Genomic DNA, 15,333 nt, shown 5'->3' with positions numbered 1-15,333 from the left:
CTTCACAGTTGATCATTTCAACCTAATTAAAAATATTCGAAATGATGACACACACGAGTCAGCACGCTTTACTTCAATTGTGCTTATCATAGTTGAAATGTACCGGTTAGCAAAAACAAAGGATTCATTCTCAACCGAGGACACTCAGATGAGACAACTTGACAGATAAAAGGTGCGCTGTGACACAAAAGTGACTTATTAAAGATGTTCTAACATTAATACTATGTGTTGATGAGCATCAAATGTAAACAAGATCTGTCCACTCACTCACTTTTAAGAGAAGCTCTCACCTTTCATGTTATGACAATCACATGTATATGAGAATGATGATGACCTCCTCCACTTTAGGCCACAGATATTTTCGAAAACACCCATTTTCCCACTCAGTGTTAATATAAATTCTAATGCCTGTGTTTATCAATATAATGACACAATGCCCTCCAGAAGTATTGGAACAGTGGCACTGAATGATTGCAGTAGCATTGTCTACACAAATTGAATACGATTGTGTAGACTGCATTCAGAGGTGAAATCAGAACCATTACACAAACATTCATAACCAGTACAACCATTTGTAATGAAAGAAACCACTGGTGTAATTAATAAGAAACAAATGACGGAAAGGTAGACCAAGGAAAACAACAGAATCTAATGCCACAAACAATGTGAGATCTGTAAAGAAAGACCCTAAAACAACTGTTGGTGACAACAGCAACGACCTGCAGAGGGCAGGAGTGACGGTATCACTATTTACTGTTTAGAACACCTCATGAACAAAACTACAATGGCTACACCACTCATTTGCAAGAAAAATTGGAAAGTGACGCTGGAAAAAAGTACAGAGATGAACCTAAAAAATTCTGAGACAAAAGTTTTATGGACTGCTGAATTTTTGAGGCCCATATCTGTACTTTTTGGCTGTTATTTTCCTTAAGCCAAATCAACATATAAATACCATTCCATGAATACAATATAATGATGTGTAAGTCTACATTCATCACATCTTGGCCAAAAGTCTCCTCCCCCGACCACACCTACTTAGTTACTATCGGTCAGGGGTCAAGGGTCTGCTCCAACCACACTACCCCCCACACTGCCACCGTTCTATAGCCACACAGACAGACGCCACTCTTGCTGCCTTACCCCAGTTTAGATACACAATCCCTACATCCACAAAAACACTGCCATTTTGCCACAATGGACACCATATTGGCAAATATCGTAAAGTTGTGACGGGGTAAATTAACACGATTTCATTCACAATTCTCATCTTGAAGTTCTATTACCAGACTACTCATTCAACAACAACAACGTCATTACAGCTTCAATTATTGATCTAAATATGATTAGTAGTAGTAAAAGCATGAACGTAATATTGGCAACAGACCTCCATCATCATCTTTTACTGTTATTGTTATCAAGCCTTCCATTCTGTTTTCTGCCCTCCGTGTCTCTACCCTGTGTCTCTATCTCAATCAACGTTTTCATAATACACCATAAACATGTCATAATGTTCAAAATTAAGGAACGACTTGTAGTAGTTTTGTAAAGTGGCTTGTAGGATTACACTGTGTCTTTAGAAATCAGACTTGGTGTGCCATGCACCAATTCACACGTCCTCGTCTTTTGTACCAGCTTCACTCAGACATTGCATGGACTCTACTTACACTACGCATCTACTTCACAATGCTGCGATGCATACGAGAAACAAAGATGTGTTGACTCCACTGTCAATAGGTCTCAGTCTTTGTCTTCCTTTCTGAAATCAAGTCATTCAACCACGATGTTGGAATGAATTAGGACACGACCTCAAGGGTATTCACAGCGCGTGTGTGTCCAAATTCCATCCATCTCATTGATACACACACACATACACACCAACCAGGCAGACTACTATAGTAGTACTACTGTACTACTGTAAAAACTGCATTTGGAAGAAAATAAAACGGATTACCTAGCACCCAATGGTCACCAGCCCATCGCAGAACATTTAATATAAACAATATATACTAAATATTAGTATAAAAGTATTTGAGACATGAATCATCTCTTGGCATGAACAAACACAAATAGTAAATGTATCAATTAGATTTATGTTGGTCATTTGATACATAAATTAAAATATTATTAAACTTGACTCATTCCTACAATATATCCTCCACAAATTCAGCATTATGAAATGAATTAATTAAATGTAATAAATACACATTTGACATGCTGGCGTAATGGAATACACATTTACCTGAAAAAACAAAGGATTTGTGTACGACCCCCCCAGGCTGCGATAAATCATCTTTTTTTATAGGCTGTTGTTTTGTTCTAAAACATTAATTATTGAAAATTTGCTTCCAATGTATTTGTATTCCTCCAAAACATTCATCTAACTAAATTCAGATTTGAGTCCAATAGCATAAAAAAACTCTTTTAAGGTTGGTTAAAGTCATATCTTAATGTGTACACATCTATATTCCATCACAATTATATCATTCCTATGCTCTTATCCAAATATGTTATGCAAATATGGTATTGTCTGGGGAATCCTGGGAGATAAATATGGACCTTGTTCTGCTTATAATGATCATGCTTGTGAGCAGGATTCAAGCTCAAACAAAAAAGAAACCAAGTACTTTGTTAGTTGTCACGTTTCTCTTGAGGTCCTTATGTCTGTACAGTTAATATTACGAGGTCCTTATGTGTGGTAGATAGTTCACATTCTTTACAGTTGCACATTCTTTACAGACACTCCGAGCCTGTTCTGCTCAATGTTTGTGTGCATAAAAACACATGCAAACTGTGTGTGCTATGCTAATCTACAAAGGTGCAACTTGGACTGTTAAATAGAACTCCGAGTCTGAGTTTGTGTGCCTTCATGAATATGCAGAATACTGTATATGCACATTACCAGAATGTACAAATATGAGAGAATATGCAAATGAAATTATTTTGCACCCGCAATGTGATTTATTAAGCCCAAAAACCTTGCGATTGGTGTTTATTGTGGCAAGAGGACAGAGAGGTCTGTCTATCCCATTTTTTAGCTACTACAATTTGAGTCAGTCACACAACTCTTCACAAGCACCCACTTCCTGAAAAGAAGTCATTTATGTCAAAGTAGACCTGCACATGTAAGAGTGGTCATCCCCAGAGTTGGAGGAGTTCAAGTATGTCAAGATTTTGTTCACAAGTGAGGGAAGGCTGGAGCGTGAGATGGACGGGCGAATCGACCCAGCGTCTACAGTAATGAGGTCTCTGTACCAGACAATTGTGATGAAGACAGACCTCAGCCATATGGCAAATTTACCAGTCAATCTACAATCCCACCCACCATTGGTTATGAGTTGTGGGTAGTGACAATAAGGGCCAATTTTCCCAAAGATTTTACCGTTTATGTTTCATTTACTGTGATTGACTTACATTTTGAAATGAGATTTGTGTTCATTTAGAGGATATAATTCCAGATGACTTATAACTGTACTTTATTTTGAAGATTTCCACATCAATGTGAGTTGAACAGGAAGTAATATAAACCAAACCGGCTCAACGGGTACAGCCATTCTCGTACCATCTGTCTGAAGTGGTTAAAAATGGTAGGGGTGTCACAAGACATCCAGCTCACGAGACAAGGGTCTCTAATCGAATCAAATGTAATCTCAATAACTTCACGCTGATTTGTCATCAAATGTCCGCACAGGCAGCAAAAGTGCACATGAACGTCATGATATTCTCTAATATCATGTATTGTTTACCCATTTGCTCGCAGGCTAGTATTACAGATCTCAAACCCCTGCAGTCACTTCACAAACGCACTGTAAAAATATTGAACAAGAAACTATACATCACGTCCTACTCTTTAACAGTTTGTCAACATCCGAACCGCTGTTCATAGCAGAACTGGGGGCGCTAAGAGGGGAGACTGCATTATTCCATTTAGAAAAAGTGTATATGGACAAACAATTTTTGTCATCTGAGCCGCCACAGAGTACAACCTCACTGCCATAGCCGCTAGAAATCAAAACACACATCATACATTCAAGATCTAGTTGAAGAATGATGAACTGCTGAACGAGAACTGCTAGCAATAACTACAGACTGACTGGTACTGCAGTTGTTGTTATCCTGTCACGAATGAGTATGTGTCTTGGCATGATGTTGTTGATGAGATTTTATATATACTTTTAGTAAATGGGATTAGGAATACAGATGAAAAATTGCATTTTGGCCAATTCTGGCATATCGACAGAAGCGTCTATTAATATGCACTGTCCTTGTGCTGAACCAATGCAGAGTGAACCCTCCTTCTGCCTGTTTGGAGGCGAGATCCAAGGAAAACATACATGCATGCACATGGCAATATATGGAGTTCAAGTTCATTTGAATTAATTATGTGATTAATTAGTTTTTTTTCTGAATGAGAAATCACGTTTTAAGCTCAGATCTCGTAACACCCCTAAAAATAGGCTCTAAGTGAAAAAGGCCAGATGCTGAAGGTGAGCGGTTTAGAGAGGAGTCGGTGACTTGCCACATCTAGTCACTATCCAGAGGGCGCTGGTGCTGGCAATATCTACTCTAGCCACATGTGCACGAGTGAACTTCTGACCCAGGAACGGGCATGGTGTTCTACAAGTAAAACCATAAGGTGGCGAATGATTCATCCATCACTTTGGCCTTCACTTCATCCAAATATTGCATGAAGGCGGTTGTACCGTCCAGTTCTGCTCTTGCTTCCCAGTGGCTGGTGTGGTCATCTTAGGACACTGTCTTTCCATGAGGTGAAGGTTTCACTTTTAGCGGTAGTCTGCCTGTCCCTGGCTAGAAATAGAGATGGCCAGATACTTTGAAGTCTGGGCTTCACTACTGAAACTGCTTCCCCAGTAACCCAGACCCAGCTAAGTGGAAGAAAATTGATCTTTTTACCATTATTAAATTATTAGTATGAAGATAAGAACAGGAACATATCTACATTATAATATCTATGAATATCTTTGCCACTATTTAATGTCCCGTGATTGCAGTGTGAAATGTAAATATAAGTGATTGATGGTAAATATCCATGCCTTTTGTAGGATGGAGACTCTTATAAAACATATCTAGGAAACATCATGAATTAGTTGATAATCTCTGCGCTAATTTTATGCAGGCCTCGCTCCTACTTCCATAAATACTGTGTGGCTGAGATATTTTTAGCATGCTTGATGTTGCAAAGGTCATACCTCAGTGAGATGTGGCTGCCTCTGTCTAATCTGGTCCTGGAGCAGCTTTTTCAAACTTTCAAATCGCTGACAGATATTTATTTGTGATGTGCTTTTATTTTGGTGATTAGACAGTTTTTTTCTCAGGGAGTTATTCTGTTTAGAACAGTACTTTTCTGGTTCTGATTTCTGATATACAGTCAATGCGGTTCATAGACTACATAGAAATATGTAGCACTAAACAGTTAGAACTCAAATATATCTGCATTATTTGCTATGGAGAGAGGAAATTGTCAGGAAGTCAAAGTGCGTGTGGACGCTGCCGGCTATCATCACTGAGTCCTGAGCTTTATTTCTGCCATTTGGTTTTAGATTTGGACTGCCATTAGGATTTAGATTAGATTAGATTAGATTTGGACTGCATGCATCCATTGGGGACTTCAGAGCTTTGTTTGTAAAATGAGTTGTGACAGCTCAGACCTCAAATGAAATGTGGGTTAACGTTATCACATGAGCAATGAGCTTCGAGTCGCTAACAAGCACCAACAAGCTATTTTATTTATAAATTCTATGTGCGAGTTCTCTTCCTATCAGGCTGATTTTAAGTTGGTTTTACTATAAATACCTAAATTAACACTTATGCCTTGGACACTAGAAGGGGTCTTGTAAGGGAGGAAGAGACAGGCTAATTAGGAGGAGGAAGTAGATTTTTTTTTATATATTGATTTATTCCCAAACTGTTGTGGCAGTGTATAATGTAAAGGCAAAAATAATAAATGATTATGTACTTACTAGGGGTGTCACGAGACACCCAACTCATGAAATGAGATTAGAAAGTACAATAAAAATATATAACTGGACAAAGAACCTTGTTTATTTACTGTAAACCTTTCATTTTCTTTGACAAAATTGACAGTGGTGGCACGGCGGTCGAGTGGTTACCACGCAGACGTCACAGCTAGGAGACCAGGGTTCAATTCCACCCTAGGAGTTTGCATGTTCTCCAGGTGTTGTCCGGGTACTCCGGTTTCCTCCCACATTCCAAAAACATGCTAGGTTAATTGGCCACTCCAAATTGTCCATAGGTATGAATGTGAGTGTGAATGGTTGTTTGTCTATATGTGCCCTGTGGTTGGCCGGCGACCAGTCCAGGGTGTACCCCGCCTCTCGCCCAAAGACAGCTGGGATAGGCTCCAGCACCCCCTGCGACCCTCGTGAGGAAAAGCGGTAGAAAGTGAATGAATGAAAATTGACAGTGCGCCTTATGTGTTCACTGAGGTCCAAAGGTAGAAATGTTGTTGTGCTACTTTGGTAAGCACTCCGCTTGGTTGACTGTTGGACCATTTCCCGCCGACACCGGGACGTAATAAGTGAACAATGTCAACATTTTTTAGACCAAAGAAACCACTATTGTTATGGTAATATATGTCATCTTTCACTCAGTAAAATTGTGAAATTTGCATTGTGACATGTATTTTCTCACAGGAAATACGTACAATGTCAAACGTTTGCAGCATTTCTTGCTGGCTTTTAAAGAGCAGCATTTCTTTTGCAATAACTTTCTGTGAACACTCAAAATTTTTGCGCTGTTCCGTTCGTATTGACTTTACCGACCAATCGTCTCAGTGAGTGTCAATTCTCAACAGTCCTGACAGTCAACACGAAACGGGAAAACGTTTTCTGAAATGGGAAAACTGCATTGGGTGGATATGTTTCAGGTGGGCAAGTTCACACCTAATACTTACTGTAGTACCTGTCGGTTTACTATTGACAGCAAAGATTTGTACTATTAAAAAAATTGGTTAAATTTGCAATCCCAGTCAAACATTTGGACATACTCACTACTTCAAATGAGGTGTCCAGGCTTTTAACTGACACAGTACACTGTTATCGGAGGATACTTTCCATATAGAGCGCTGTGTGCAATATTCTTTCCATACATCCATCCTGAACAAACACTTGGCGATGATGGGACCCTTTTAACCTCTGGGCTACTGCTGACCCATTTTTTATGTGGACACACAATGGAGTCATCTTTGTATCGTCTCCTATCATATCCATTAGACTACTTCAATGCTGAAAACATATCATAAAGAAGCAGACATAGCATACATGATCTCTATCTATGCAGAGTTTCAACACACTCTGTATGTGTGTGTTTGTGTTTTTGCATGTTGCTGACCTCAATGGAGTGGTAGCATACTATGCTTGTTCGATGCCGCTTATGCTCACTAGGGTTGCGGTTGTGCTTGGAGTATGTATAGACTTGTGTAGTTTGGGAGCCTTAGAATTTGGTCTCTACTATTTTTGGATGATATGGCATTGATGGCGTCATTAATGTTGGCCTTCAGCGTTGACTTGAGCACTTCACAACTGAGTGTGAAGCTTCTGGGATGAGACCCAGAACGTCCAAACCTGAGGCCATGCTTCTCAGCCAGACAAGGGTGGATTGCACCTTTTTGAGGTGGAGTGAGTTCATGCCCCAGGTGGGGGCACTCTAATCCTCACCTATGCTCATGACCAGGAAGTCTCGGAACTAGTCTAGTACTAGGGATGCTCTCATCCATTGGTCATCAATATCATCCATTTATTCATTTTCTACGGCTTATTCTCACAAGGGTTGCGTGGGGTGCTGGAGCCTATCCCAGCTGTCTTAGGGCGAGAGGCGAGGTACACCCTGGACTGGTGGCCAGCCAATCACAGGGCACATATAGACAAACAACCATTCACACTCACATTCATACCTATGGACAATTTGGAGTCGCCAATTAACCTAGCATCTTTTTGGAATGTGGGAGGAAACCGGAGTACCCGGAGAAAACCCATGCATGCAAGCTCCACAGAGAGATGACCGAGGGTGGAATCGTACTTGAGTCTCCTAGCTGTGAGGCCTGCATGCTAACCACTCCTCCACCGTGCAGTATCTTATTTGATTTGTTTTTTTTACATATTTTCCCCAAAATGGCTCTTGAAAAAATGTTCGGGTTGTCTGCGCGCTAACCACTCAACTGCCGTGCAGCCCCAGTATTATCTATCCAATTTCCGTAAAAAAATAACATGATTGGCATATACCTAGTATGCTCCTCCCACTTCCTTCAAAACCAAAACAGCATTTGAACAACACTTGATAGAGTAAGGTGACTTTTGGAGGCTCACGGTCACTGCAGCTAACACTGCATGTTGCTAACACTCGCCCGTGTGTGTGACCGTCGGACGGCTAAAAGTTAGCAAGGCTGCTTGCAACATGGCATCAAGCCGTGTTCATTCAGTTAAAATTGAGAAATGTCAGAAAACAAGGAAACAGTCCCAGACCGCCATATGACGTAAATCGTTTCATAAAATAAAACACTAGCATGACGAACTGGGCATAGCTTGTAAGCTAACACATAGCCCTTGTATCGGTACAAGTATCATTCTTTTACCACTCAAACTCTTACTAGTTTTTAAGTATATTTAAAAATACTGCGTAGTTTTTTAATGAATGTGTGGTATTTGCTGACCCCTGTGTGACCTCTACTCAAACTGTATGACCTTTGGGGAGCAGGTGCCACAACACAATAATAAATACATAAATATAATAATTAATTCATTCATTTTCTACCGCTTATCCTCACATGCTGGAGCCTATCCCAGCTGTCTTCGGGCGAGAGGCGGGGTACACCCTGGACTGAATAAATATAATAATATAATTTTTAATTATATTGAGAAAGACTGGGCTGTATCTGTTTTGCAGTTCAGGTTAATAAAAACAAATTTTCTTACCAAAACAGGTAAAGAGAGAAAAAAAACAGCTTTCTTTCATCTGTTAAGTGGGAACAAACGCCAAATGGTTTCAGGGAGCAAAAAGACAGTAAATAATTGATTTGGGTCTTTGGTGTGTGCTTAGCCTACTTTCTACGCTCCTTTAGGAAGCACAGTTACTTGTTGCTCTCCATACATTAAACATGGATGAAGCTTTAACATCTGTTTGTTTCCACTGCAAGAAAAGGTGTTTGGACATGAAGCATAGTAAAAGCAAACGTCAGATATCCTACCTTGCTAGTGGAGACGGATGTCAGCAGAGGAATGCATGATGAAGCACATCCACGTCACATTCACAGAGCAGCACAGCGACGAGCCTGGACTCCACAATCTGGGTCAGCGCCGCTGGATCCATTCCTCACCAGGGAGCAGGTAGCTGTGTCGGCGTCACAGGCCCCACGTGGATCTGAGCATCCTGTGAGCTCCACACAGGTCGAAAATCCATTAGGTTCTCACATCCACACGCGATGAAGAAAAAGGAAGGAGGAGAGGAAGAACCTGATCTGCACAAAGCATCACTGCCTCCGTGAAGGATTTCTCCTCCTCCTCTCTCCGCCTAATTGACTGCTTTATCGCTCTATTTCTGTCTTTCATGCTCAGCCATGTTTCCACCTCACTGCTCTCTCTCTCTCTCTGCTTCTCAGCTGTGTCTCTGTGCCCACAGGATGCTGAACATGTGTGGAGGGTGGGGGTTGGGGGACTGCAACCTTTATAGGTGGCATCCTATCGAATAGGTGCCACCGTTGGCGTACTCTTGGACTGTGCTGCCTTCAAAATCTATTATATATATGTTACAGAGATTATAATAAGAGATGATATTGAGTGGGAGTAAAATCAGAGATTCACGGCAAGCGTGTCTTTTTGTCCCCTTCCCAAGACAATTTGGTGACATTTGTCTCCATTGTATGACCAATTGTTGGAAGAAAATGTGCAGACACGGGGGTGGGTGTTGGGTGCGCAGAGATAGCAGCAGAGAGAACAGAGCGAGAACAGAGGGTTTGGTGTATTTATAGAAGGACGACGTGAGGAAATAAGCTCCTCTATTTCTATGCTCTGACACATGGGTTGCATTTTGGATGATACGCTGCCAGGCTAAACCATATCAGAGAAATCCTATGCAGAAATGAAGTTTTGAAATAACATTGGTAACACAAATGATGCATTTAGTCAAGGCTTTAGTGCTCTATCAAGTAGATGTGACGACTTAATATTGAGGGCAAATTATGTGATAAAGACATTTTAAAGATGAATTGAATGTGTGTGCACTAAAATACCTTTGGGCTTATGCTGTGACCTACATTAAGCTTTGATGCTCACAAGCCTGACAGGCTTTGTGCATGTGTGTGTATGTGTGTGTGTGTGTGTGTGTGTGTGCATCGTGCACAGAGTAAATACATTTGTGTCTCGGTGCAAAAAACAGAGGATGGAGATGGGAAGGAGATAATGTATGCATGAAAAGATGCTGCATGGCTGCCATGCTTGTGTGACTAAGAAACGAAGAGCTGGACAGCTTGCAAATACCTGCTGAGAAAATGGCAGTACACGCACTGCATCATCTTAACTTCAATGCAAAAGGAAAACTACAATACATATTGCTAAAAATAACCAATTTATTGAGTCGATATTCCACTTAAGAGGAATAGTTGCTGATGATTAAAAGTACTACTTGGTCTGTCCTGCAGATTGTGTCGTGCAGCTGTTTGGCAAGATGGATTTGTTTTCGCTCACATTTTTGTGCGCCAGTTTCCACTTCCAGTGTGTACGATCTTGGCTAACTTTAGCTACATTCAATAACAGCAATATCTGGCTACAAATTGAACTGCTCTTCATTTCGGAATTGCTGTCAGAGAAATACTTCCTGGTTGACTCTAGAGTGTAAGTGAGTCTGCTCCTCCAGTGGGCATGGACACGGTGGCCGAAGGCTGCGGGGCCACGGTCAAGTATAACATATTCTACACCAGGCGTCAGTCCAAATTTGTGTGGCCTGGCCTGCGGAAGGATGTCACAGAGTGGGCAAGTGCATGTGTGGAGTGCCATCTTGCCAAAGTCCATCAACACACTAGGTCACCCCTCCAACCATCCATGCACTTGCTCACAATGGTGGCAATGGTGGAACATTCCCCAGTCCTTCGAAATGGTCTGAGCGTTTCTGTCAGATATCACCTGAGACAGGTGACCACAATTTGTGTCGAGTTCTGCTTAGCATGGGTAAAGTCCTTGGGTGTGCATGTGTACCATATAACAGCACACACACCACCGTCCAATTGTGAAGGAGGATCCTAATGCCATGCCTGCCGAGCTGGTACTTAATCACCCCACCTCATTTTGTCAAGGGGGAAACACACCACATGGCTGTTTGCACAGATGGAGCTCAGGTCAGCTTGTTTTGTTTTTGTAAAGCATGACCCCCACTGATCACCCCACTGATCACCCCACTGATCCCCCATACTGTCCGTGTCAGGTGCTCCAGGGGAGTCTGAAGGGTTTTGTTAGATAAGATATGGGCGGAACGTGTAGTCAGGGGCACAAAACGACAATGAAGTTCCCCCACCCTAGACTGCATAGTCTGCCCCCCCCCCCCCCCGTCTTTTCTACTGTCATCATGAAGACCTTATAATACATTGTGAAGATCCTATAATACTGTGCTGTCATCATGAAGATGGTAAAGTCTTAATGCTCACCTCATTAGACTTTGTACCTACTCATTTTCAGTCAGGTAACAATGCTCATATTAATTTGACGTCTATTGAAATGCGTCAATGGACAAATGTTTATACTAGAATATCATGTTCTAATACAACAAAGGTTGGTGGCTTGGGTTTTTTTTTATTGCAGTATCATGTCACCCTCGTAAGGTCCTGTTGATCTACTTGTGACAGATATCCAAACTTCATAGTATAATCTATCCTTCATAGGTATAGTCATTCATATTATTACCTTGCAGATATGTAATGCTAGGTAGATATGTAATGTGAGGTAGATATGGTCGATATGGAATGCTACGTAGATATGGTAGATATGTAATGCTAGGTAGATATGGTAGATATGTAATGCTAGGTAGATATGGTAAATATGTAATGCTAGTTAGATATGGTAGATATGTAATGCTCGGAAGATATGGTAGATATGGCAGAGATGTAATGCTAGGTAGATATGATATTTTGTATTTTCACATGCGCGTCTTACGTTGCTCTTTCCAAAACTCTGCAATCCCTTGAGACAGAGCCAACTCTGCCAAGCCCCTGCACTCCTGGGGAGTAAACCCCACCAAGGCGGTGCCCCTGGTGCCAACACCATGCCCCCCTGCCAGCTCTGCAACCCTGGCGGTGATGAGGGAAGCTGGAACGTGAAAGTATGGTTGCCCCCCAACGCTGAAGGACGGCCATGGTGTTGTTGCCGTCAATTGGCAAGGTGGACTTCCCTGTATGCTTTCCACATTGCATGCGATTTCCACAGCGCCCTCGTGAGGCAAGGCCAGCACTTGCACACCTGGAAGACCACCCGCTGTTGACTCCCGAATGGCTGAAGCAATGCTTTGTCCTATTTTTACATCTTGGGTGTCGATAGTGACGTTGCAGTTCATAACATAAGGACTGGCACCAACACCTGCAACACACAAGTTAGAGGCCAAGTTAGAGAGAATAAAGCAATAGTATTCATAAACTTGTACTGCTGTACTGTTATTAAAAGAGCATATTAAAAAGTATACTGTTTGAGTTTAGACTCACCCGTGAGGCCAAAGGTTTTCTGTGGCAGAGGTCCCACATCAGGTCTGATACAACTCAAGTCTGGAGTCTTCTTGAACCATCCCATCTCCTTTCTCCTTTGAGCAAGCCCTCGTTGAAGTGGGGAGTCTGCCCAGCCAAACAGGAAGACACTTGTGCCCTGAACTCGCTCTGTGAGTCCCTGAGCAACAGCTTGGACCGCGGAAGGACAAAATCATGTTAACCCTTGAAAACGCAAGATGTGGGATACAGAGTGGAAAGACATTTTAAGTCAAGTACCGTATTTTCCGGACTATAAGTCTCACTTTTTTTCATAGGTTGGCTGTTCCTGTGACTTATAAATAAAAAAACTGTTTATGTTACATAAACACTGGACACCTTTTCTGTTCATGTTTAATTTTTGTGTAGCTGAATAACCATTGTGTTAGCATATCTTACACCTATTCAGCCTGTTCTCTATTCTTTTATTGTTAGAACTTGCCTTCCAAGAGGACGTAATGTCTGTTTTGGTTAAGTAGTTTATAAAATAAATGACCGGCAAAAAATGCGACTTATGTATGTTTTTTTCTACCTAATTATGCATTTTTGGCATTGTTCGACTTATACTCCGAGCGACTTATAGTCCAGAAAATACAGTATGTGTATGGAACTGGTACCCAGACCTGCCCAACCTCTTACAATCGCACCAAAGGAGTATGTGCCGTACTTGGGCAAGGATCAGTACCAAATGTACCAGACTTTTGTTGTGAATTATGGTACAATCGGCCCATTGTGAGTCCACCCTTTGGTCACTCAACCTGAGTAAAATGTATGTGCTATATATATATATCACTATATTGACAGTTACTATGGTACACATAATGTCATTGTATGGTCATATCACCTCGTACTTCGGTATGAGGTACATTATTTAAAAAAAAAACAACCTTAAACTGTATTATGGAAAGCAGGAAGTGAACAAATGGAACAGTTAATGATTGTAAAAGTACCAGATGGAGGGGTAGGATTTAATAAGCTTTGCTTCTTCCTACTCCTTTTGGACATGTGGAACTGTGAACTGATTATGTGATGCATTCAATTGTAATCTGATGCATGTTCAAATGAAATAAAACCATTACCATTACCAAATGTCCCTTACTACACAAAGGTAATATCTGCAGTATCCCAACAAAAAAGTAAAGTAACTGCATTCACACACACACAAATGGTATCTCACCCTGAGCCTCTTTAGCACAGTGTTGGACTCCCACGTCCTCCCCCAGGGGGTAGATGGGTATGAGGTCCACAGCACCCAAACATGGATGGACACCCGAGTGTGTGCTCATGTCAAACAGCTGGCAGGCCTTTTCACAAGCACACAAAACCGCCTCCCCTGGAATCAAACACGTGTATTCTTTGTTATGCATCCACCCCCACAGAAAAGTCATGTTGACAATTTCCGCTCGTTTGGTATTACGTGTCAACACTCTCACTCGTATCTCATGGTTGAATACTTACTGATGGATTCAATACTTGCCACGATTGTGATGACAGAACGGTTGTAGTCGTGGTCATTGAAGATGTTCAGTACAGTGGTCTCTTCTCTTCGACATCCTGCTTAATCAAGACAAAGTCTTTTTCAGGATCTCATCATATTCCCCAAACACCCACTAAATTTGTGAACACAAAATTGGACAAATGCTATACTATAAACATAATATTCTGTATAATATTTTGCTCTCTTTTGACAGAATAACACAACCCAGGACTCTTAAACTAATGATGATGTGAAAACACTCCATGCTCTGATGTACTTGAACCTTCAGAGTTGTATACTGCAGCCATGGCCACCATGTCCACCAGATCTTTTCTGCGAGCCTCGGAGACATTGAGGAGACACGCCACCAGACGTCTTCCCAGTGAAATGGACACCATGGTTCTATAGAATGTCAGAACATAAGAAGTAGAAAAAGTGTCAATGACCAGTGAGCAAGCAGGGAGACACTTTGGATTCATTGTGCAATGCGACCTAGCTAACTAATGCTAGCTATCTAGCTAGCTAATGTATACTATCGCTACATAACATATACAGTACACAATAGCTCTTTTCTCATGAAATTAGGCCTTACTTTAATGAGTCAATTACTCACGAAATTTACATTAATCCTTAAAATGCAAAAGTATGAGAGTTTTACCTCGGAGTTACTGTCTTACAGTTGCATAAATTCAACATACGTTCATATTCACCGGTGCTGTCAAGGCTAGGCTACTTATCAGTGGAGAGTTGAAAGTCCAATTGTCCGCCAACTAAATAACGTATTTCATGTTTGTTAGCTTGCTTGAAGGTCTAAAACATATCATTAATAAAAATGTGACACACTTACTTCCTATAACATGAACTTGCTTCATAAGGTATGAACTTTGAGCACTCATACACACACCACGATGAAAACATAGCAAAACAGCAATAGTCCAGTTGTAATACACTCTTCTTGTGTTTACCTTTGACCGTAATGTAAAAAGTGATTTAATTTACAATATAACAGTTTAGGGTTATTCGTTTTTTATGTATTTGGCAAAATAAAACTATTAAGTTGTAGTTTTTCCTGGGCTTCAAGCGGTGATGGAAAGTATAAGAC

The 15,333-nt window shown here is 41.1% G+C and overlaps 2 protein-coding genes across 7 annotated transcripts in view; both read right to left on the bottom strand.

Moving 5' to 3' along the window:
• The window catches only part of LOC131135579 (uncharacterized), a 28,891-nt gene extending 18,547 nt beyond the window's left edge, over positions 1–10,344 (bottom strand). For all 3 annotated transcript variants that reach the window (XM_058081640.2, XM_058081641.2, XM_058081643.2), the window contains exon 1: positions 9,224–10,344. The gene's annotated coding sequence lies outside the window, so the exon portion shown is untranslated. The remainder of the gene's footprint in view (positions 1–9,223) is intronic.
• Positions 10,345–12,084: 1,740 nt separating this feature from the next.
• ftcdnl1 (formiminotransferase cyclodeaminase N-terminal like 1) lies at positions 12,085–15,178 on the bottom strand. Of its 4 annotated transcripts, none has more exons than XM_058081649.2 (6): positions 15,079–15,178; positions 14,515–14,633; positions 14,213–14,311; positions 13,932–14,087; positions 12,719–12,907; positions 12,085–12,596 (listed from the first exon to the last, which is right to left on the bottom strand). In XM_058081649.2, exons 1-6 carry the CDS (start codon positions 15,147–15,149, stop codon positions 12,160–12,162), a joined length of 1,071 nt encoding a protein of 356 aa, XP_057937632.2. In that variant the 5' UTR covers positions 15,150–15,178; the 3' UTR covers positions 12,085–12,159. The 4 variants fall into 4 exon arrangements, with proteins under 4 accessions (XP_057937632.2, XP_057937635.2, XP_057937629.2 ...); XM_058081652.2 differs by having other exon boundaries at positions 14,213–14,308; XM_058081646.2 differs by lacking the exon at positions 15,079–15,178 and adding an exon at positions 14,890–15,041.
• Between the last annotated feature and the right edge of the window lie 155 nt (positions 15,179–15,333).

The sequence above is a fragment of the Doryrhamphus excisus genome, linkage group LG12 (genome assembly GCF_037039965.1).
Source record: "Doryrhamphus excisus strain RoL-2023G ecotype Guam linkage group LG12, RoL_Dexc_Guam_v1.1, whole genome shotgun sequence".
NCBI classification, from domain to species: Eukaryota; Metazoa; Chordata; class Actinopteri; order Syngnathiformes; family Syngnathidae; genus Doryrhamphus; species Doryrhamphus excisus.
The sequence above is the reverse complement of the archived record's forward strand: the minus strand, read 5'-3'. Positions and strand labels throughout refer to the sequence as shown.

What these genes read in the sequence shown, in the direction of transcription:
- ftcdnl1 (XM_058081649.2), bottom strand. Translation starts at nt 15,149, where the DNA reads ATGTTTTCATCGTGGTGTGTGTATGAGTGCTCAAAGTTCATACCTTAT. An exon ending in TGCAGTATACAACTCTGAAG is followed by an intron (nt 14,312 to 14,514) that starts GTTCAAGTACAT and finishes GTCTTGATTAAG; the next exon opens with CAGGATGTCGAAGAGAAGAG. An exon ending in GAAAACCTTTGGCCTCACGG is followed by an intron (nt 12,597 to 12,718) that starts GTGAGTCTAAAC and finishes TGTGTGTTGCAG; the next exon opens with GTGTTGGTGCCAGTCCTTAT.